The 20646-nt window shown below is 53.3% G+C and overlaps 1 protein-coding gene across 4 annotated transcripts in view; it reads left to right on the top strand.

Moving 5' to 3' along the window:
- The window catches only part of GRIK5 (glutamate ionotropic receptor kainate type subunit 5), a 52095-nt gene that overhangs the window by 1529 nt on the left and 29920 nt on the right, over positions 1 to 20646 (top strand). For 2 of the 4 annotated variants that reach the window (XM_072776216.1, XM_072776212.1), the window contains 11 exons: positions 2820 to 2948; positions 3225 to 3389; positions 5842 to 5939; positions 6036 to 6201; positions 8084 to 8262; positions 9769 to 9822; positions 9920 to 10081; positions 11760 to 11912; positions 12299 to 12403; positions 12513 to 12620; positions 19736 to 19939. In XM_072776216.1, coding sequence (XP_072632317.1) covers positions 2870 to 2948; positions 3225 to 3389; positions 5842 to 5939; positions 6036 to 6201; positions 8084 to 8262; positions 9769 to 9822; positions 9920 to 10081; positions 11760 to 11912; positions 12299 to 12403; positions 12513 to 12620; positions 19736 to 19939 — 1473 coding nt within the window. In that variant the 5' untranslated portion in view covers positions 2820 to 2869. Of the gene's footprint in view, positions 1 to 2819; positions 2949 to 3224; positions 3390 to 5841; positions 5940 to 6035; positions 6202 to 8083; positions 8263 to 9768; positions 9823 to 9919; positions 10082 to 11759; positions 11913 to 12298; positions 12404 to 12512; positions 12621 to 19735; positions 19940 to 20646 lie in introns of those variants that run through there. The other 2 variants (XM_072776218.1, XM_072776220.1) reach the window with 2 other exon arrangements.

Genomic DNA, 20646 nt, shown 5'->3' on the forward strand with positions numbered 1-20646 from the left:
GTGCCCACACCGCCAGGTCTGGCTCTCTATCCACTTCTCTCCGTCCACTCTTGGCTCTGCCTCTGCCCCTGCACCTGGAGGCCGTCTTCCTGCTCACTTTTCCGCTTTCCTACCCCAGATCCACTCCTCTCTCCTTATTTGCAGCCACTCTGTGGTCCACTTTGCCTTTTCCTTGGTGGTCTCACCTCCTGCCCCATCCTCTGCTCATTTCTGCATCCTGGGCTGGCCTGTCGGTCCTTATCCGGTCCCATGCCTTGGGGCTTGTGGGCTCCAGAATTGACCACCGTCCTCAAGACCCTCCTGGGGGGAGGCAGAGGCACCTCTGTGTGGACTTGTCCCCTTTACCTGGGCACTTGCCCCGTCCCTGCCTCTGCCCTTCCAGGTTGCTCCATCTTCTTCCCTGCCACATTTCCCTCTTGGGCCCTTGCTCCCCCTCTCCTAGTTTGTGCCTGTTCCACCTGCCCCTTCGTCTTCTCTAGATCTGCTGTGTGGCTCTGACATTCATTGTCTCTGTCTCTTTCCAGCTAGCCTTCCTCTTCTCAGAGTTTTGCAGTTTTCCTACTTGCACCTGTGGTCATTTTTTTTTTTTTTTTTGCCCTCTTCCGCACCCCATTTGTCTCACGGATGTCCCCTTCCTACCTTGGCCATGTCTCTTGCTTGCCCGCTTATCTGTCTCCCTCCCCTGGCAGGCCCCCTCACTAGGCTCCTTCTGCCCTGTTGCCTGCTGTGCTTCCACCTTTACTTGGCTTTGCCTAAGGGTCTGGGCCTGTGGGGCCCAGGCCCGCCTGATTATCTGCCTCTGCCACCTCATGCTGCCTGTCTTGTCTCTGTTTCTTTTGGTGCCTCACTTCTAGGCGAGGAGTGTGTGTGTGTGTGTGTCCTTCTCTCTCATTTAGCCCCAGTTACTTCTTTTTGGGCTGTCTTTCTGTCTGTGCCTTCCGGTATGTCTTTGTTCATTTGCTGTCCCCAACCCTGGTCCTGCACTTTCTGCTCCCACCTGTGTCTGCCACCTGTGGGACCCTGCCCTTCTGGCCCCTGTCTCTCCCTTGGGCTTCCTCATTCTCCAGTCTCTGCTCCCCGGCTTGTCCCCAGAAACTCCTGGTGTCTCAGGATGACCCACCCCTTCACTCCTGCCTCTCTCTGAGCCCCACCCTCCACAGCCCTCCCCGGAGAGTTCTCCTTCCTGGTCTCTAACTTGCCTGCTCCTCTACCCTTGAAGCTTTCCACTTTAGACCCAAATGACCATCTGTAAACCCCAGCCAGTCCATGTTGCCCTCCCTCCCCAACGGTGCCTTTCATAGAGGCCTGAGAGAGGGACCTGCTGCAAGTTCAGGTTGCGAGTTGGGGCAGAGCAGGTTTTTGAGAGGGTCTCCTGCTGCCCTGGTCTAGGTTTTCCTGGCCACAAGGATGGCCCAAAGCTTTGCATTGTGCCTCTGCTCTCCCCTGGGAGGTTTCATTCTGCTTTCTCACTAGCTCAAGCTCCCTTTCTATGGGGATCAGGTGGGGTACAGGGAGACCCTCAGGCTCACCTCACAGCAACTTTCTCCCCTGGAAACCCAATGTCCCCTCCATTGGGGCATGGCTCTTGGCCAGGTGAAGCTGTGCATCTAGCCAAACTCATTCCTTCCCTAGGTGTGGGGGATGCCCCACAGAAGGCTAGGGTACTTGGAGGACTCTAACTTCCTAGGGATGGAGCTGTTCTGGAGAGCAGAGATGCATTGTCTTCCCCCCTACTTTTCGGCTTCCTAGAGCAGAGTGGGGGGCTGCAGTGTGGCACCTCTTTGGCAGATAGCTCACTCCCTGCCTTACTCAGTCTTCCTTTCCAGCTGTCTCTGGTGGCATCTCAAGTGGGATTGTGTCCTCTCTCCTTTCTGTCTTCCTGTTCCATTCTGTGTCTCTTGTGCCTTAATTTCTCTCTCTGCCGCCTGCCCTACACTCTTCTCCCCACCCTGCCCTTTCTCTACTCCCATGGCTCCCTGCCTGCTGCCTCTTCCCTTTTCCTTACCTCCCAGAAACTCCTCTGTCCTCTCCATCTCTATTCCCCCTGCTTCCTGTCTTCTTATCTTCTTGTTCCCTTGTATTTCTGCCTGTTTTTCTTTTTCTCCTTTTCCAAATTTCTTTGTATTTTCTCTGCCTCAACCTCTCTTTCTATTTCTGTCTCTGTTTCTCCCTTCTCTCTCTCTTTACTTTTTTTTTTTTTTAGCCCCTTGGCTGCCTCAAGTCCATCCATCTGTCTCTGTGTGTGTCTCTGACTCTCTCCATCATTCCCTCTCTCTCCAAGTTTCCTTAACTCCCAGATACTCTCTCCTCCAGACCCCGGATGTCCAGGCCTCTTTCCCCGGGGGATTGTGGGAACCAGGGACGTCAGGAAAGTGGCAAGTGAGGCCTGGGATGGGGTTGCCTAGCAACCACCGCATCCTCTCCAGCCAGTTTCTGTTGCCTAGGAACGGTGGCCTGCCCAGAGACAGGGGCGGGACTGGGTGGGGGGTGGCACTTCCTGGTTTCCTATTGGAGTGGGGATGGTCCCTGGAATTTGCTCTTACCTGAGATCCCTTCTGTTTTGGTAGCTGTGACTGTCCTCCTGCAGTGCCTGTCCCCACTCAGTGCTGGGGGGGTCCTTCTTGGTGGTGCTTCTCAGAACTCGAGCTTCCTTTGCAGCAATGCCCATGGTACTGTCAGCTTCTGACAAGGACAGGGCCCTTCAGACCTCACCCACAATGTCCCGGGGTCTATGGTCACTACCTCGTCTAGCAGTCCTCCAAAGGGTTCTGAGGCACCCCCATCAGCAATCTCCTTGTGGGCGGGGGGGCTCCCTGCAGGTGGCGAGTGGGGGCCGCGGCAGCTGCGTCCCCATGAGGAGGGGAGGAAGATGCCGGCTGAGCTGCTGCTGCTGCTGATTGTTGCCTTCGCCAGCCCCAGCCGCCAGGTGCTCTCGTCACTGCGCATGGGTGAGGCCCCTCAGCCCCTGCCCTGCCTCCACAGAGACCCTCCCAAGCATGCCAGTCCCCAAGGACCCGGGAATCTGGGCTTTGGGTCTCAGCTTCCCTCGGCAACAAGGAACAGCACCTCCAGCTCCTTTTTCCTCCTGGACTTCCAGCTCTAAGCTTAGATCCGGGAGCCTGGACCCCTGTCAGCATCCCCACCCCCGCCTCAGAGCCCAGGAGTCTAGGACCCCAGCCTTTTCTTTCTTAGCACCCAAGTCCCCAATCCCTGTGTCCCCTCAGCTGCGATCCTGGATGACCAGACAGTGTGTGGCCGTGGTGAACGTCTGGCCCTGGCTCTGGCCCGGGAGCAGATCAACGGGATCATTGAAGTCCCAGCCAAGGCCCGGGTGGAAGTAGACATCTTCGAGCTTCAGCGGGACAGCCAGTACGAGACCACGGACACCAGTGAGCAGGGCCACAGGGGGTGTGGGATGAGGCGGGGCAGGCTGGTAGCCCTCAGTCTGTTCCTCAGCTTCCAGCCTCCCTCAGCTTGCTTTGTTTCTTTCTAGTTTCACCTGCTCCTTCCTTTGTGTCTGCTCTACCTTTTCCTTCCCAGAGATGGTGCTGCTGAGCGTGGGGAGGTGGGGAGAGCACCAGCCCCAGCCCCGCCCTATAGGAGCTGAGGGCCTCATTTGAAAGATAAGCTCATAGCTGGCCAGGGATACAGCCCTCAGAGCTGAGTAATGAGAGACCTGGGCAGTGAGACCAGGAGGCTTCAGGGGCAAGGACAGTGACGGCACTTTGGAGCAGGCTAAACTAAAGTTCTGAGCTCTGAAAGGCGAGCAGGATATAGAAAGAGTGGCATTGCTCAAAGTATGCTCCGTAGAACATCAGTAGCCACGGAGTAGGAGTGCATAAGTATTTGTTGGATCCTGACAGATTGAGTGAATGTTAATACGTGTCTCTTGAACAGACTTTCTGGGTTTGTACACCTTCAGGAGATGCTGCCTTCAGTGTGTTTTAGACTGGTTGATTTCTTTCTTTCTTTCTTTCTTTCTTTCTTTCTTTCTTTCTTTCTTTCTGACTGGTTGATTTCTTACAGGCCTTATCAGAGCCTTTGTTGTATTTATGTATGTTTCAAGTCAGGGAGAGGAAGAATGGGGTACAATGTTGCTTATACTTTTCTGATTGGTGCACAAACTGGGAGAAGCTGGGATGGGGGATGAGAAGGCAGATGGTGTTCCAGGCATATGCCTTTAGTCTGGAGCTGGAGCAGAGGAAGTGGGTATATGGAGCCAGGGGACAGGGTCTAGGGTTGCACCTGTCCTGATTACCTGGACTCAGGACATGTTTGGAGGAATTGTGAGAGATTTTTGGGCTGAAGTGCAATGGAGCCATGAGAGATGAGGCTGGGCAGATGGGCGGAACAGTTCAAGGAGGCCTACAGTGGCGGGCTGAAAGCTGCGGGCCTCACCAAGAGGCGGAGGGGAGCCATTGATGGGTTTAGGCCAGGGAGCTGGGCTTCTGGGGGTAAATTTGGAGGCTAGATTTGGATGATAAGTGAGGAGGCTGTTGCATGCCTGAGTTGAGAGCCCTAATGTAGGGCAGGGGAGGAGGGAGTCAAAGAGAAGGGGACAGATGTGAGAAAATTTGAGGACAGAAAAGAGAAAGGACTTGGTGACTAATTTGCCTATTGAGAGAAGGATTGAAGGCAAGGATCGTTTCTGAGCATTTGGTCTGTACAAATGGAGCCTTTACCCAATGTGGAAGGCACAGAAGAATCAAGTTTAGAGGAAGGTAAGGCATTTAGGTGGCTGTGGCAGGAGCCCCACTTGGGCTGTCCTTAAGGGAAAAAGAACTTAGCAGCTCATGACAGCAGAAGGCCTAGGGCTGACTAACTTCAGGCATGGCAAATGATGTCCCAAGAATCTCTGTCTTCATCTGTGGTCCCTGACCTCCTCTAAGTTGCCTTCATTTTCAGGAATACTCTCCCTAAAATCCCGGCCCCAATAGCTCAAAGCTTACATTTTACCAGGATAGCAAACCTAGTAATAATTAGAGCAAAAACCTGGGGAAGGCTCTTGATGGCCTGGTTTGAGCCCGTCCTCATCTATGCACCAGTCACTGTGGCCAGGGCAGTGTGGTTCTGTGATACTGGCCTGAGTGCCAGCCACTCTTGGGAAACTTATAGTTCCCTGAGGAGAAGTTAGGGTTTTGCCATGAGAATAAGCATTGAGCAGGCAAAAACAAGGGTTTCTACCTCCCAGTGTTGAGATGTACACATGTTTAAGAGGAAAGAAATCAGAAAAAAGAGGGACTCCTGGGTGGCTCAGTGGTTGAGCATCTGCCTTTGGCTCAGGTCGTGATCCCAGGGTTCTGGGATCAAGTCCCACATTGGGCTCACTGCAGGGAGCCTGCTTCTCCCTCTGCCTATGTCTCTGGCTGTGTCTCTGTGTCTCTCATGAATAAATAAATAAAATATTAAGACAAAAAAAGAAGAAGAAAGAGGAGCAGATGAATGTAAGAGAAGAGCTGTTTGGGATGTGGGGCGGAGAGGGGCCCTGGGCTGTGGGTCTGGGGTGGAAGGGCCATGGGATGTACCCGAGGCTGTAGCTGGTTAGAAGGGAGGAGTGAGGCAGGCTGAGCACCTAGGCACTAGTTTTGGCTCCAGAAGACCCGTGGGCTTTCCTCTTTGTCCTTCCTTTGTTTCTCTCTTGGTCTGACACATCCCTCTTCCCATTTCTCCCCACCTCTCTCTGTCTTGTCCAATGCAGTGGATGGGGTTGGAGATTGGGCCTCTGGCTCTGGGGTGGCCAGGGGAGATCTGGCAGCTCCAAGCATCAGGTGCGCTCCTGGGCCAGGTGGGTACGGAGAGGAGGCCCCCTGACTGCCATCTGTCTCTTCCCACCCCTTGCAGTGTGTCAGATCCTGCCTAAAGGGGTCGTGTCTGTCCTGGGGCCCTCCTCCAGCCCTGCGTCTGCCTCCACCGTGAGCCATATCTGTGGGGAGAAGGAGGTGAGTAGAGTGTGGGGTGGGGTGGGGGTGGGTCCCTGGGAGGTGAGGCTGGGGAGGAGGCAATGGGGTAGAAGCAAAGGCTCCTTCTCTGTCCAGATCCCCCACATCAAGGTGGGTCCCGAGGAGACACCCCGCCTGCAGTACCTGCGCTTCGCGTCCGTCAGCCTGTACCCCAGTAACGAGGACGTCAGCCTGGCGGTCTCCCGAATCCTCAAGTCCTTCAACTACCCCTCGGCCAGCCTCATCTGCGCCAAGGCCGAGTGTGAGGGAGAACTGGATGTTTTGTTTCTATTCCCCTAAATTCCCCTGCCCAAGAGATCTAGTCTCCCACACAGCACAAGCTTCCCCAGTCCTCACCCCCTTTCCCTTTAGGAACCCAGACTTCCTCACCTACCTAAAGAGATCATTTGGTCAACAGGTAGTGACTGGCACCTGTGTGCAAGGTGCCTGCTAGGCCTGGCGGTTTCACACTAGGTGTGGCCCCTGATTTCACTCCAGGACCTGTGGGGGACACAGTAGCAGAGCAGTTGTGATGTGCAGTGATCCATGCTCTGTCAGTGGGCATGTGGGGTACTGTCAGAGGACATAGAAGGGAATCCCACCTGGATCCAGAAAACTCAGAGCCTGTGTCCCCAAGAAAGGGGCTTCTGAGCTGGACCTGAAGGTTGGGGATGAATTGGAGTCAGGGAAAGGTGGATGTGTGGCAGGGCAGAGGCTGAGGGCCCAGGGGAGCAAGGCCTCTTTGAGAGGCTCAAGGATGCCCCCAGCCAGCCCACTGCCAGAGTGTGGAAGCAATGAAGCAGCACATGCAGGACGTACAATCAGGCAGGGGGCCTGTGTCAGCCTGAATGTGGTGGTGGCCCTGGAAGTTTCCCACGTAGGGTGGGGCAGGGAACGTGGCCGGGTGTGCGTCGCAGGAAGTGCTCTGGCTGCAGCCCAGAGAACCAACTGAAGAGTGCCATAGGGTGTGGCTGGAGACCAGCACCAGGCAGGGAGGAGTGATGCTACTTAAATCTTAGGTGGTGACTGAGGGCTGGAGTGGCCAGGAGGGGTTTGCAGAGAGTCGCCAGGGAAGGGAGAGGGTGCCAACACAGATGGTGCCTGGTTCTGCCCAAGAATGGGGGGGAACAGTTTGGTTAGGGTGTCTTTGAGACCATCAAGTAGAAATATCCAGTAAGTTGGTGGGTTTGTGGGTGTGCAGCTGGTGAGAGAGGGGGAACCACACTCCGTAACATCCAGGAGAAATTTGTCTTCTAAAAGATATTTACTGAACACCTGCCATGGCCCAGACATTGCTCTCCGTATAGGGGAGAGAGCCACGGGCATGCGGGAGCCAGGCTAGGACCCCCACCCCACCCTTATCAGGCCTGCTTTCTAATGGGGCAAACAGAAGAGGGTAGCAGGGACTGGGGGTGCTGGAGGAAGGGGTGCACCTCAAAATGAGATGGCGACCACTTCTTCAAGGAGGTGACATTTGGGTAGAGACCTGAAGGTGGTGAGGGAGGGAATGTGCGGGGGTCTGGGAGAAGAGGGAACAGCTAGCACAAAGGCCACAGGACAGGAGTGGGGCCTTGGTGTGTGCGATACAGTGAGGTCAGGAGGACAGCCAGGGGATGTGCAGGACCTGGAGACCGTGAGTACTTGGGCCTTTACTCTGAATGAGCCAGAAGCCCAGAGGAGGTTTGGGCCAGAGGAAGCACCATCTGCTTGACATGCTTGTGGCTGCTGTGAAGCTAACAGACTTGGGGACAGGTGTGGCTGTCGGTCGTAACGGGTGAGGGAAGGCAGTGGTTTAGGTCAGTTTGGTGATAGGGTCGTGTTGCAGTGGGTATAGGTCAGAGACAAAGCGAGGACGCCAGGCTGCTGTCAGGATTTCGGCCTGAGCCCCCAGCACGCTGGTGGTGGCTTGGGCAACAGGAGTGGAGTGTGGCTTGCACGAGTGAACTGTGAAATCCCTGTCACACGACCCAGTGGGTCGAAAGGTGGCAGGAGACAGTTGCGTGGAGGTTCAGCACAGGGTCCTGGGGCCCAATTCCCCAAGAGAGCCACCTGAACCCTGGGCAGTGTGGCCCTCATCTTCTCCCAGGCTCCCCTGTGCTGGGCACTTGCCGTGGACTCTGACCTGGGCCCTCCTGCTCCCCCAGGCCTGTTGCGGTTGGAGGAGCTCGTGCGTGGCTTCCTTATCTCCAAGGAGACATTGTCAGTGAGGATGCTGGACGACAGCCGAGACCCCACGCCACTGCTCAAGGAGATCCGCGACGACAAGGTGTCCACCATCATCATTGACGCCAACGCGTCCATCTCTCACCTCATCCTCCGTAAGGTGGGTCCCCTGGTCTCTGCTTCCCTACAGGGTCGGGGCAGAAATGTGGGGTGAAGGAGCAAGTCACCTAGTGCCCGCGGTGTCTCAGTGGTCACATGGGGTGTGGAGATCCTCTTCCTACTACAGATGATTAGCATGCAGTTTGTCTCAGCTCGGACGCTTCCTGGTTGCACCCCTGGTCAGGCCCCGGACGGTCCCCTCTCCTCTCTGTGAATGTTCCTGCGTGCTGGGTCCCTGCAAGGCTTAGTGAGTGAATGGTGGCATAGCGCTTGGGATGGGTCCTGGCCCAGAGGAGATACAGGTGCAGTGGGAGCTCCCTGTGATCTTCACTGAGTGCCTGTCCTGCTGCCTGGAGGCACTTGAATTTGGCTTCCACCCACCCTGCAGGACAAGCGTGATAATCATTTTGTGGCTGAAGGAGTCAGGGTTCCAGGGAGAAATGGGTTGGCTCAAGGGCACCCAGGCGAGGTAGTGCCAGGACCTTCCCCCATGGGCCTGCCACGTGCCCTCCAGCAGTGATCCATATTCATTAATCATTCATTGTTTCGCTGCTCTTAATTCATTCTCATAATCTAATCTGTATTATTTATTTTTCTCCAGCTTTTTTTTTTTTTTAATTAAAACCATATGTCACTGCTGATCATAGCAAACAGGAAGAAGTGTGGATGAATCTATAGGGCCTTTGAGGAAGGAAAGCTTAGAGAAAAGGTTTTGGGCTTGGGAGGGAGGCAGGCCTGGGGCCCTGTGAGCCTAATGACCAGTGGTGACTTTCCTCTTAAGTCCGCTTCTGTGCCAGGGAGTAGGCCGTGACCCTCACAATGACAGCTCCTGCCACTCAGTCAGTGCAGGCTGGTGCTGTTTACTGTTCTATGACATAGTGGGGACAGGTTTCTGTACCCTTGGTGGGGAGAGAGCTTCTAGTTTTATTCTCCTCGAGGACTGTGGAGAAGGGTGTGCTCCAAATGTGAATTTTGAGATTCCGGTTGAAGTGCTGCAAAGTGTTTTTAAATATTGCAGGGTTGTTGTTTTTTGTTTTTTTGTTTTGTTTTGTTTTGTATCTGGCCCGTGACCAGGCTAGGCCCCACACAGTAGCCGCCCAAACTTGGCTCAGGGGCAGTGCGGGGAGAAGGTTAGGGTTCAAGGTTTGCCCTGTTTCTAAGTGGCCTGCCCTGTTTCTAAGCATCCCTCTGCCTGCCTGTCTCCAGGAGGCAGCCTTGCAAGTGCGCTACAGAGGGGTGCAGCCATCTGAGGGGGCCATTCTCTCCTCCACCGACACCGTCATCCCCGCTAGGGCACCAGTTCACACAACATGATCTTGGGGACTGAGGTCTTCCTCTGCCCCCATGCGTCTCCTTCTCCCTGTCTCTGGGTGTCTCTTACTGCGTTTCCCACGGGTGTCTTCACTAGGCCTGTCTCTAAATCTCTCTTCCTCTCTCGGCGTCTCCTCGGCCCTGCCTGTGGGTCTCCATCTCTCCCGCCACCTCTGTGCTGCCCCGTGTTCTCCAGGCCTCAGAGCTGGGAATGACCTCAGCGTTTTACAAGTACATCCTCACCACCATGGTGCGTACCCCACCCAGCCCCTCCAGCCCCCACTCTACTTGGTGTCTGTCCCATATGGGGCCTGGACCCAGGCCTCACTTCTTCTTCTTGGTCCCAGGACTTCCCCATCCTGCACCTGGATGGGATCGTGGAGGACACCTCCAACATTCTGGGTTTCTCCATGTTCAACACCTCACATCCCTTCTACCCCGAGTTTGTGCGTAGCCTCAACATGTCCTGGAGGGAGAACTGTGAAGCCAGCACCTACCCGGGTCCTGCGGTGAGCACTTGCCCTCCTCCTGGGCACACAGACACTTCTGGGGCCCCCTTCAAACGTGGGTCAGATGGTGTTCAGAACCCTCTGGTGCCCCCACACGCTTCCGGAGTCTATGCTTTGAGGCCTCACAGGGTGGCCCTGAGATAAGTCTGACTTGTTTCCTCCTCTCTACCTCCCCTGCTACCCCAGACACACTGGCCTCCTCCATCTGCCTCTATGGCCCCAGTACACATGCACCCCAGGGCCTTTGCCCTCACTTCTCCCACTCCTTCACACATACTTCCCCAGAGAACTAGTGACTCACTGCCTCATTGCCAAATTATTGTTCCAATGTTCCCTTGGTTATAAGACCTTCCTTGGTCCCCCATCTTAAAAATGAGAAACTCCCTACTATTTAGCCCCTTCCTCTACTGAATTTTTCTCCACAGCACCTGTCTCTGCATATTCAATCACCACGTAAGTTGCTCTATGTTTTGCTTAGGTGTTAGGTACAGATGTTTAGACCGTCAGTTCCACAAGAGCAGGGGTTTCTTTCTGTTTTGTATACCATTGTATCCCTAGTGCCTAAAATCAGCCTGGCTCAGGGTAGGTGTCCAATGATATATGTTGAATAAAGGCAAACATACAAAAGATGCATACTTATGTGTATTTGTTCACAGACTTATGACTATTTGTTCATAGTCATATGCCAAGACACCGAGGCACTCTTCCTACAGAGAAACACATGCATGCATGGAGCCACGCAATCGGGTGTTACAGACAAACGTAGGCAGAGGCGCATTTGTGTGCACCCCTGCACCTTTCTCCACAGCACAGATGTTCATTCAGGCCCTCACTTCAGCCCAGCGAAGACCCACTCTTACAAACACATGTGCACAGACACATGTCCCCAGCCACAGAGCAATGCCTGATGTGTATCAAGCCTTCACTGTGTACTGGGCAGTTTTTTTGTTTTTGTTTTTGTTTTTGTTTTTGTACTGGGCAGTTTTGAGCTCATACGTGGATTATCTTGTTTGATCCCCACACTAGAACATGGAGGCAGAGAGTCCAATTGTCCCCATTTTACAGGGAAGGAAACTGAGGTTCAGACAGGGGTGGGGACTTGGCCCTCTATAGGAAATAGGAGATCCAGACCTCTGGCTCAGAGCTGCCTGCTGCCTAGGCCTACGCTTACAACCATTATGCTCGCCTGCCTTCTAGATGCCACACCCACCCTGTGTGTAGACACATAGGCACATTTGTCCAGCCTACGTACATGTGTCCCCACACACGATCAGGCTGTGGCCCTCTTCTCATGCCCACAGCAGCCACGTAGACACAGATGCTGGGGCTCGCCCTCAGGTCCACGAGAATGTCCCTTGGAGGTGACCCAGCTGGCCGTCCAGGCAAACCCTCTCTGACGTGCCCTTCCCCAAATACACAGGCGCCTCATGATTCAGGAGGAGCTACTCCCACAGAGGCATGGGCAGCACGTACATTTTCCCCACTGCCATCTGATTCCCTGAGAGAGGCACCCAGAGACCGGTCCTTCCTGCCCACCCGCTTGTTTTCATGTTCCTGGAGAGGCAGGGATTGTCTGAGGGCTTTAGGGTAGCATCATGGGGGCTTGGGGTCCCCTTGGCTAAGCTGCCTCTTCCCCTGTCCTGCCCCACCTCTGTCTCCCCCTCCCGTCCCCCTGCAGCTGTCGGCGGCCCTGATGTTTGACGCCGTGCATGTGGTGGTGAGCGCCGTCCGGGAGCTGAACCGCAGCCAAGAGATCGGCGTGAAGCCGCTGGCCTGTACGTCGGCCAACATTTGGCCCCACGGGACCAGCCTCATGAACTACCTACGCATGGTGAGCTGGGGGCGGGGAGGGCCGAGGGGGCAGGGCAGTCTGTCTCAGGCTGGGACACTCACCGTGTCCACCCTGTGGCCCCTCTGCCCTCTCCCCCGCTGCCAACACCACCTGCCTCCTGCTTTCTCTGGGCCTCTCCCTCCTCCTTTCCATGGTCTCTCCCCTCCTGGCTTTCTCTCTGCCTGTCTGTGCTGCCCTCTCCCTGCTTCTTTATTCCATCTCCCTTCTGCTGGGGCGTCGTCTTTCTCTTTTAACTGTGGTTCTTCCTGGTCCCTCTCCCTCTCTTGTTTGTCTTTTCCTTCTCTGTCTCCTCCCCTCTGGGGCTCTCCTGCCTGTATCTCTGGGCCCCTGCCACCCCTCCCTCTGCCCGCCTCCCACCCTGCTAGGTAGAGTATGACGGGCTGACTGGGAGGGTCGAGTTCAACAGCAAAGGACAGAGGACCAACTACACCCTGCGCATCCTAGAGAAGTCTCGGCAGGGCCACCGTGAGGTGAGCAGGTCCAGGGAAACTGCAGAGTCGTGATGGGGTGGGGGCAGGCCCAGAGGGCTGAGGCGTCTTTAGGCCAGGGCCTGTGCTGATGGCACCTTCTTTGCCCCAGATCGGGGTATGGTACTCTAACCGGACCCTGGCCATGAATGCCACCACCCTGGACATCAACCTGTCGCAGACCCTGGCCAACAAGACACTGGTGGTCACGACCATTCTGGTGAGTGGCCCTTGGGGGAGGGGGTTGGGTAGTAGGTGGAGGGGCCTTTCCTGAGCAGTGCCCCAGCCCGGTCCTAGTGAGGAGAGGATGCCTCTGCTCACACAGCTCACAGACCTGAAGGGAATGTGACCCATGTGCCCGGCAACTCCTGACTGTGGCCAAGGAGTCACCAGCCTAATCACCACTGGAAGAGGGGAGGGCACAGGCTCTGCCAACCTGCTGTCACATAGCAGACACAGACATGACTGACGTCACAGGGATCCCATGGGGCCACACAGGCAGGGCACCTCCCACACTGTCTGGTCCAGGGTCGGCACCTGTAAATCATGGTTGGCCGAGCAGTCATTTTGCCACACTTGCTAGTTGAGTGTGTTGGCGTATGACAACTCCATATACATCTTAAAGCTGTGGAAAATGGGCCTCTGAGAGGTGAGGCATCTTGCCCCAGGTCTCACACCAAGGACATGGTAGAGCCAGAGTGGAAGTCGTGCCCCAGAGGCTCCAGAGCCTGAGCCGTGGCCGCTGTGCCCTGCATTTGTGGTCCTTTCATACTTGACACCAGCCAGGGAAATGATCCTGTAGCCCCTGTGTGGGCTGTTCCTGAGTTGAGCAGATCAGAGACCCAGGGGCCTTTGTGGGTCAGTGAATATTTACGGAGCACCCCATTCTATACCAGCCACCATACAGGGCTCTTGCCAGGCGCTGCTTTATAAACCTATCAGCCACTCTGTGAGGCTTGTCTGATTTCCCTTGTTTTGAAGGTAAGGAAACAGGTCACAGGGCGACTCCTGGCTGGAGCTGAGTGACATGCTCGGAGCCTGTGCTCTCTCCCCGGCACCCTGCCACCTCCTGCCAGGCATGGTGGGCCATCAGGAGGTCAGGAAGGGGGTGATACACAGGACCTGGTGAGCAGGGGGTGATGCACAGCTAGGCCTGGAGGCCCGTGTGCCAGGCAGCCATGGCCTTCGGAGCAGCCAGGTCCCCGGTGTGCTGGCAGCCGGTGTCTGTGGGAGCCCCTCAGTAAGTGTGCAGGCGGGGGCAGCTCACAGCTGTGATGCTGAGGTTGAGAGGATTGCCACAGGTGCCACAGGATGCCCCCTTCAGCAGTGCGGCACAGAACTATCCTCTCAGTCCCTGGGGAACTCCTGATCTAGTGTGGACGTCGTGTCCCTCTGGAGAAGGGCCAGTGAGCCTGCTGGGGAGGGCCAGATGGCCTGCAGACAGGGAACCAGACACTCCGTAACAGCCTCAACCAGAGGCCCTGAGGGCCAGGCTGGGCCAGCTGAGGGAAGTCACACCTCCATGCCTGTGGCAGTGTGGTCAGACCCAGAAGCTTCCCAGGGCCAAAAGAGATGGCATCCTGGGCAGGGAGCAGGGACAGAGGTCAGGGAGGGGATGTCAGGAGAAACGAGCCGTCACCCTGGAGGCTTCATTTCTTCCTCACATCTGTCTCTCCTTTCCCCCAAAAGCCCATGAGCCTGTGTTGTTCTCTTCCTGACATTTATGGCTCATTCATTCATTCATTCCACACATTTTTATTGAAGCTGCTGTACACCAGGCCTCACACAAATGCTGGAAGCATGTGATTAGTCATAGGTGGTCTTGTGGTTTCCTTACTCTTAAGTGGCACTGGGGAAGGGGATGCCAGTCTGATGGAGGAGTCCTGAGCTGGATACAATCATTCCAACCCAGGATAATGAGGGCCCCTCCTTAGAAAGGAGGGGCTAACTCAGGTTTAGAAGGTTAGTGGAAGGCTTCACAAAAAAGGTGGCATTAGACAGGGCTTTAGAAGCTATGTAGGACTTGGATGCATAGGGAAGGAAGGGCCAGACATCCCAAGAAGCATGAGCTATAAGAGCAGGGGCCTTAGGAGATATGTGCCAGACTGGTTGTGGAGGCAGCGGCTTTGTGTGCACAGCAGGACGTACCCATCCTTCACTCGTGTTTTCTGACTTGTATTTCTGGGCAGGGCCTACGTCAGGCATTTAGGGATTCTGGTGTGACTCAAACTGGGTGCCTGGGACAAGAGGCAGTCAGGGTTGGCCTTCTGCCCTACTCTGTCCCTGAGGCCTAGAATAGTGCCTGGCCCCTACCAAGCATGGAGGGGCCAGGAGGATGGTAAGTGCTGTGACCAAGGTGGCCTAGAGGCTGTGCAGCTGCGGAGGGGGAAGGGTCTCTAGAGGATGCGGTTATGCTTTCCCTGAGCCCTTGGACCCTTGGAGAGTGTTGAGCAGAAAGGGGCAGAGTCAGATCCAGATGTCAGAAAAGCTCCAGGGAGGAGAGGTGCTTGAGGTCGGGAAGAGAAGCTGCTGCAGGTGTTGAGGCTGGCAGAGGCTGGGGGTGAGGTTAACAGGGGAAGGTCTGAGATGGGGGTACGGTGAGGCTGTCTCAGAGGTGGGGCTCACTGGTCTGGAGCCGAAAGGGTGGCTGGGACCAAGATTGACGGAGGCCCCACAAGGAAGCTAAGGAGCAAAAGAAGGCCCATGAAGGCAAGGCTGTGAGGGGCCTTCCTTCTGTTCCCTCCTGCAGAGGTTTGCCAGAACACTCAGGGGTCCCCATGATTGTCTTCGTCATGCTGGGACATCCATCCTCTCTTTGGTGACTCTGGGCTCTCCTCCTGACCACTTCAGGTGGTCTATTCCTTTATCTGTAAGATGGATCTATTAATCCCACCTAGAAGGGCTGTGGAAGGATCACATGAGGTAAGCAAGCCACCTGGCTTCCCAGCATGAAAGGCATGCTCTCCTGATGTTGCATCCTGGATGAACTAGCACCCATCATGGCCCACATCTCAGTGCTGGGTCAAGCCCTCTGCTTGTGTCATTCCATCTTCCGGGTACCCTGAGGACCGCCCTACCAGCCACATTGTGGTTCTCATTTGCATTTTCCTAACAGGAAACCCTTGAAGAAACCTTTTTGGGTTTCTTGGCCATTTGATACTCTTCTTTTGGGAAGTCCCCTGTTGGAGTCTTTCTTTCTTTCTTTCTTTCTTTCTTTCTTTCTTTCTTTCTTTCTTTCTTTCTTTCTTTCTTTCTTTTTTTTTTGAATCTTTCTTTTTAATTAAAAAAATATTGGGATATATGAACTTTTTATCAATTTGTGAGTTATTTTTATATTCTGGATACAAATCCTTACTAGATATATGTATTGCAAATATCTTGTGCTTTGTGGCTTGCTTCTGCACTCTGTCTTTTGATAGAGAAGATTTCTAATTTTGCTAAAGTCCATTCTATCTGTGATTTTCTTTTCCTTTTTGATTAATGCTTTTAGAATTCAAGAATTCTTTCTACTCCAAGGTCACGAAGATAGTCTTCTATTCATTTTCGAAAAACTTAACTGTTGTACCTTTTACAGTTAAATCTATAATCCACATGAAATTGATTTTTATGTACCATGTGAGGTAGGGGGGCAGAATGTATTCATTTTGTGTGGATTTCTTAAAAAGATTTTACTTATTCATGAGAGACACAGAGACAGAGGCAGAGACATAGAGGGAGAAGGAGGCTCCCTGTGGGAGCCTGATGCAGGATTCGACCCCAGGACCCCAGGATCATGCCCTGGGCCAAAGGCAAACACTCAACCACTGAGCCACCCAGGCACCCCTCAAATATCATAGCTTTAATTTAAGTATTAATACCTCTAGAGTCAATCCTCCTGTTTCTTCTTTAGGATTGCTATGGCTCTTCTGACCATTGGCATTTCTGTATACGTTTAAATATTCTACTTCAAAATTTTAAAATATTTTAATATTTAATCTTACAAATTTTAATTAAAAAAATTCATCACATCGGGAGAGGCACAGAAGTTAATACAAAGCTATGTAAAATAGAATTGAAAGCACATGGGAGTGAGGAGAGAAAAGCCAGGCTCCCTACACTCCAGGCACCCATTTTTTTCCTCAGAGGCCACATCCTTCCAGAAATGTCTGTGCATATACAAGCACATCCTCACTTTTTCCTTCACAAAGAGTAGCATATTGTACACGTTGTTCTGTAGCTTGGGTTTTTTTTTTTTTCCTCCTAATATATCCGATAGAACTTGTTATTTTAGTAGTTGCCTAGGAGTCTTTGATGACATCAATAATCTTTTTAACCTGTCCCAAATTAGGCAGCTTCAGTCTTTGTTCCCACTAGGAGCCATGCTGCCATGATTCTGTCGGGCGTACATTTTGTGTACAGATGCACAGCCATTTGTGGGATGGATTCTTAGAATCAGACTTAGCACCAGCCCACTGTCTGTCTGCAGTGCTTCCGCAGAAGACTCTCTGAACAATCTGAAAACCCTGGATGAGAGGCTCCCTAAGACCCTGGGTTCTATTGGTCTGGCGCCCTGTGTTGAGTCCTAGATCATTGTTTTCTTTTCCTTTCCTTTTTTTTTTTTTTAAAAAGATTTTATTTATTTGAGAGAGAACAAGCACAAGCAGGGGGAGCAACAGAGGGAGAGGGAGAAGTAGACTCGCCGCCAAGCAGGGAGCCTGACATGGGGCTCCATCCCAAGACCCTGGGATCATGACCTGAGCCAAAGGCAGACACTCAACTGACTGAGCCACCCTGATGCCCCCCCCCCCAGATCATTGTTTTCTGACTTGAGTTCTGTTCATAGGCCCCCAGCTTATTTCTGATTCTATAAGCCCAGACCCCAATCCTGAGGCCTTGAACCCAAATCCATAACCCAAGTGCCTCAGCCGAGAACAGATGAGCCTGGTGGAAGGACCAAGGGCTTCACAGTGCACAGTTACTGCATCTTGAGTCCCAGCTTTGTCTCATCTCCCCTGCTTCAGCTGTGTGGCCTCAGACAAAACACTTGACCTCCCTGAGCTTCAGTTCCCTACTCCATATGTCCAGAGAGTTCAGGGAGAGCCTTCCAGCTCCAGTGCTGGTGCCTGTCTACAGGAGTGTTGACTTCTGATTCTCCTGCTTTGATACTTGTCCTGGGTCCCTCCTCTGGCTTCTCCTGTGTTGCTCTCTGATTCTGTCCACTTGAATTCTGTCTAGCACAGGGCTCAAGAGCAGAGCTTTGGAGTCATACCAACTTGTCCATCTCAGCCACTTACTACTTCACTTCTTGGGACCTCAGTGTCCTCATCTCTAAAAGAAGGGTAATAATACCGACCTCCCACGCTGACAGAATAGCTGTCACACAGCAAGCCTACAAGAAATGCTAGCTACTGATGCTATTATTAGCATTATCTCACATTCCTACTCCCCGTTCCACAGTTTTGGGCTTGGAAAGGCGGCTTGGTGAAGAGAGAGAAGCACTGACTTCCCTCCATCCCACTACCCCTCAGCTGTGGGGCTTTGTGTGGTCCGGGAATCCAGAGCCTATACTAAGACTTGGCCTCATAGTACCTGTCACTGGGTAAAAATCACCTTACTTGACCTCCGTGAGCCTCAGTTTCCACATGTGTAAATTGAGTTTGATAATGCCTCTGGCATAAGGTCACTGCCAGGAGTTAAAGTGATCCTTCTGGGGGGCACCTGGGGGGCTCAGCCAGTTAAGCATCTGCCTTCTGCTCAGGTCATGATCCCAGGGTCCTGGGATTGAGCCCCACATTGGGCTCCCTGCTCTGCAGGAAGCTTGCTTCTCCCTCTCCCTCTGCCTGCGGCTCTCCCTACTTGTGGTCTCTCTGTGTCAAATAAATAAATAAAATCTTTAAAAAAATAAAATAACCTGTTCGAGAGAGCACGTGCAGCGCAGGCAGGGGGATGGGGGGTGCTTAAACTCAGCAGGTACTCAGTGCGAGGCCACCATTGCAGATATTCTCGCCAAAGCCCTCCCTGCTATGTCCTAACTCCTAACTTCCTTTGTTCTTAAGTCTGAAGTGACACCATACAAACACCTATTAAGATAATAACTGCATCCCTTTTGTTGACATCACTTTCATACGCCTAATCTTACTAGCCCTAGGCACATTTTCTCTTCTTCTGTACTTATTTTTGCTGCATTGGGGGTTCCAGTAAACCCCTCAGAAATAAGTATCAAGGTAGCAAACCTGTACAGAGTCTGAGGTGTTTATTTAGCCTGCAGAGCATTGCAAGAATTGGTATTAGAATGTGAATTGTTGTTAACCTTTATAATCAGGACATTTCACAAAACAGCCGAGGAGTCCAGAATTCTTGACGTTGGGCCATCTGGCATCTCAGGCCTGCTTCCCTCATGGTGGCGTCTGCTGGCGCTAAATCCTGGCGGGGCAGACCCTGTGATCCCTTGCTAGCTCATCAAGTCCGTTCAGTGTGTTGCTACAGGTTTGTGCAGATGTAAAGTAGAGGGCACAGTCCCAGCTGGCAGAGTCAGTAGAACATGTGACTCTTGATCTTGGGGTTGTGAGTTTGAGTCCTATGTTGGGTGTAGAGATTACTTGAAAATAAATTTGTCTTAAAAGATTTTATTTATTTGCTCATGAGAGACACAGAGAGAGGCAGAGACATAGGCAGAGGGAGAAGCAAGCTCCCTATGGGGAACCTGATGTGGAACTCGGTCCCAGGACCCCGGGCTCACGACCTAAGCCAAAGGCAGATGCTCAACTACTGAGCCACCCAGGTGTCCCTTAAAAATCAAATCTTAAAAAAAAAAAAAGTGAAGTAGAGCAGGAGAGAAAATAACGAGGGTCTGCTGCCTTTAGTCACTAAGGGTAAGGACCATTTTTTTGTAAGGACCGTTTTGAAGAACAGTCTATTTAAGCGTGTGTGTGTGTGTGTGTGTGTGTGTGTGTGTGATTTGCATCCGAAAGTAACAGGTATCTTTTACTGTGGGTCCTGTCAGAAATTTGAAAGCCCCCATTTTAGTTTGGCATAATCTCCTTCCAGTGTGATTAACTATTAGGTAACCTGCCTCACTGGTAGGCATTTGGGTTTGAGACGATTGATCAGGTTGGCTGGTGGAGATTAAAACAGCTCCCTGTGATCTGCTGGGGGGGCGGGGACATCGTCTGAAGACTTTGCCCCGATGTTCCAGGCCTACTCCGCACTCTGAGCATCTGTAGCCAAGGAATGGATGCAGCGATTCCATCCCACGCTGAGGCGGATTCCTGATCTGGTGGCCCAGCCCGGGCTCCGGAATCCCCAAACAGCCCCTAGATGCTCAGTCTCTGACCTCGCTTTTCTGCTGCTTCCCAGGAGAACCCGTATGTCATGCGCCGGCCAAACTTCCAGGCCCTCTCTGGGAATGAGCGTTTTGAGGGCTTCTGTGTGGACATGCTACGAGAGTTGGCTGAGCTCCTGCGCTTCCGTTACCGCCTGCGGCTGGTGGAGGATGGGCTCTACGGGGCACCCGAGCCCAATGGCTCCTGGACGGGCATGGTCGGCGAGCTCATCAACCGGGTACGGCTGGGCCAGGTCTGGGGAGGGGGCTGTGGCCCAGGTGGGCATGGGGAGGCCAGCAAGCAAGCAGCCAGTGGCTGCTCCAAGCACTCTGGCATATAACAAGAGGTGCGCTGTGTTCTTGTACCTGGTGAATGTCATGGGCAGGTGCGGGGCAGGTGGGGACGAGAGACAATGTATCACCTCCTTTGTCTTGCTTTGCTGCATGCTCCTCTAGCATCACCTTGACTTGGCTGGTGCTCAGGATTTTTTGAGTGAACAAAAAAGCCATGGAGTTAGAACTGGATAAAGACCGTAGAGGTGGGAGGTTTCCCGCAGGAGGCAGGCCTAGGTTGGGAGGCCAGGGATGGCGCTCACTTGCGCGCTGTGTCCTGCCCCTGCCAGGGGGGCCTGGCACATTGCAGACATTGAAGCTATGCGTTGAACTCACAAGTCCCCACACTCAGAAGGTGTTTATTGAGCACCTAATGCGTATGTTGCACCATGCTGGGCATAGGATATAGTGGATCTGGACCCTGCTCTCAAAAGGTTAGGTTGTCCTTGAGATTCAGGAAAGCAAATGACCTACAAGATAGCCCTCAGGGCTATGATGGGAGAAACTCAGAGGAGGGACCCAGGGGAGGCTCCTGATCCAGCCAGGCATCCAGGGAGGTCTTCCTTGAAAAAGTGAAGTCCAAACAGACTCCCAAAGGGTGTGAAGGGTTCAA

Source organism: Canis lupus, chromosome 1 (assembly GCF_048164855.1).
Source record: "Canis lupus baileyi chromosome 1, mCanLup2.hap1, whole genome shotgun sequence".
In the NCBI taxonomy this organism is placed as follows: domain Eukaryota; kingdom Metazoa; phylum Chordata; class Mammalia; order Carnivora; family Canidae; genus Canis; species Canis lupus.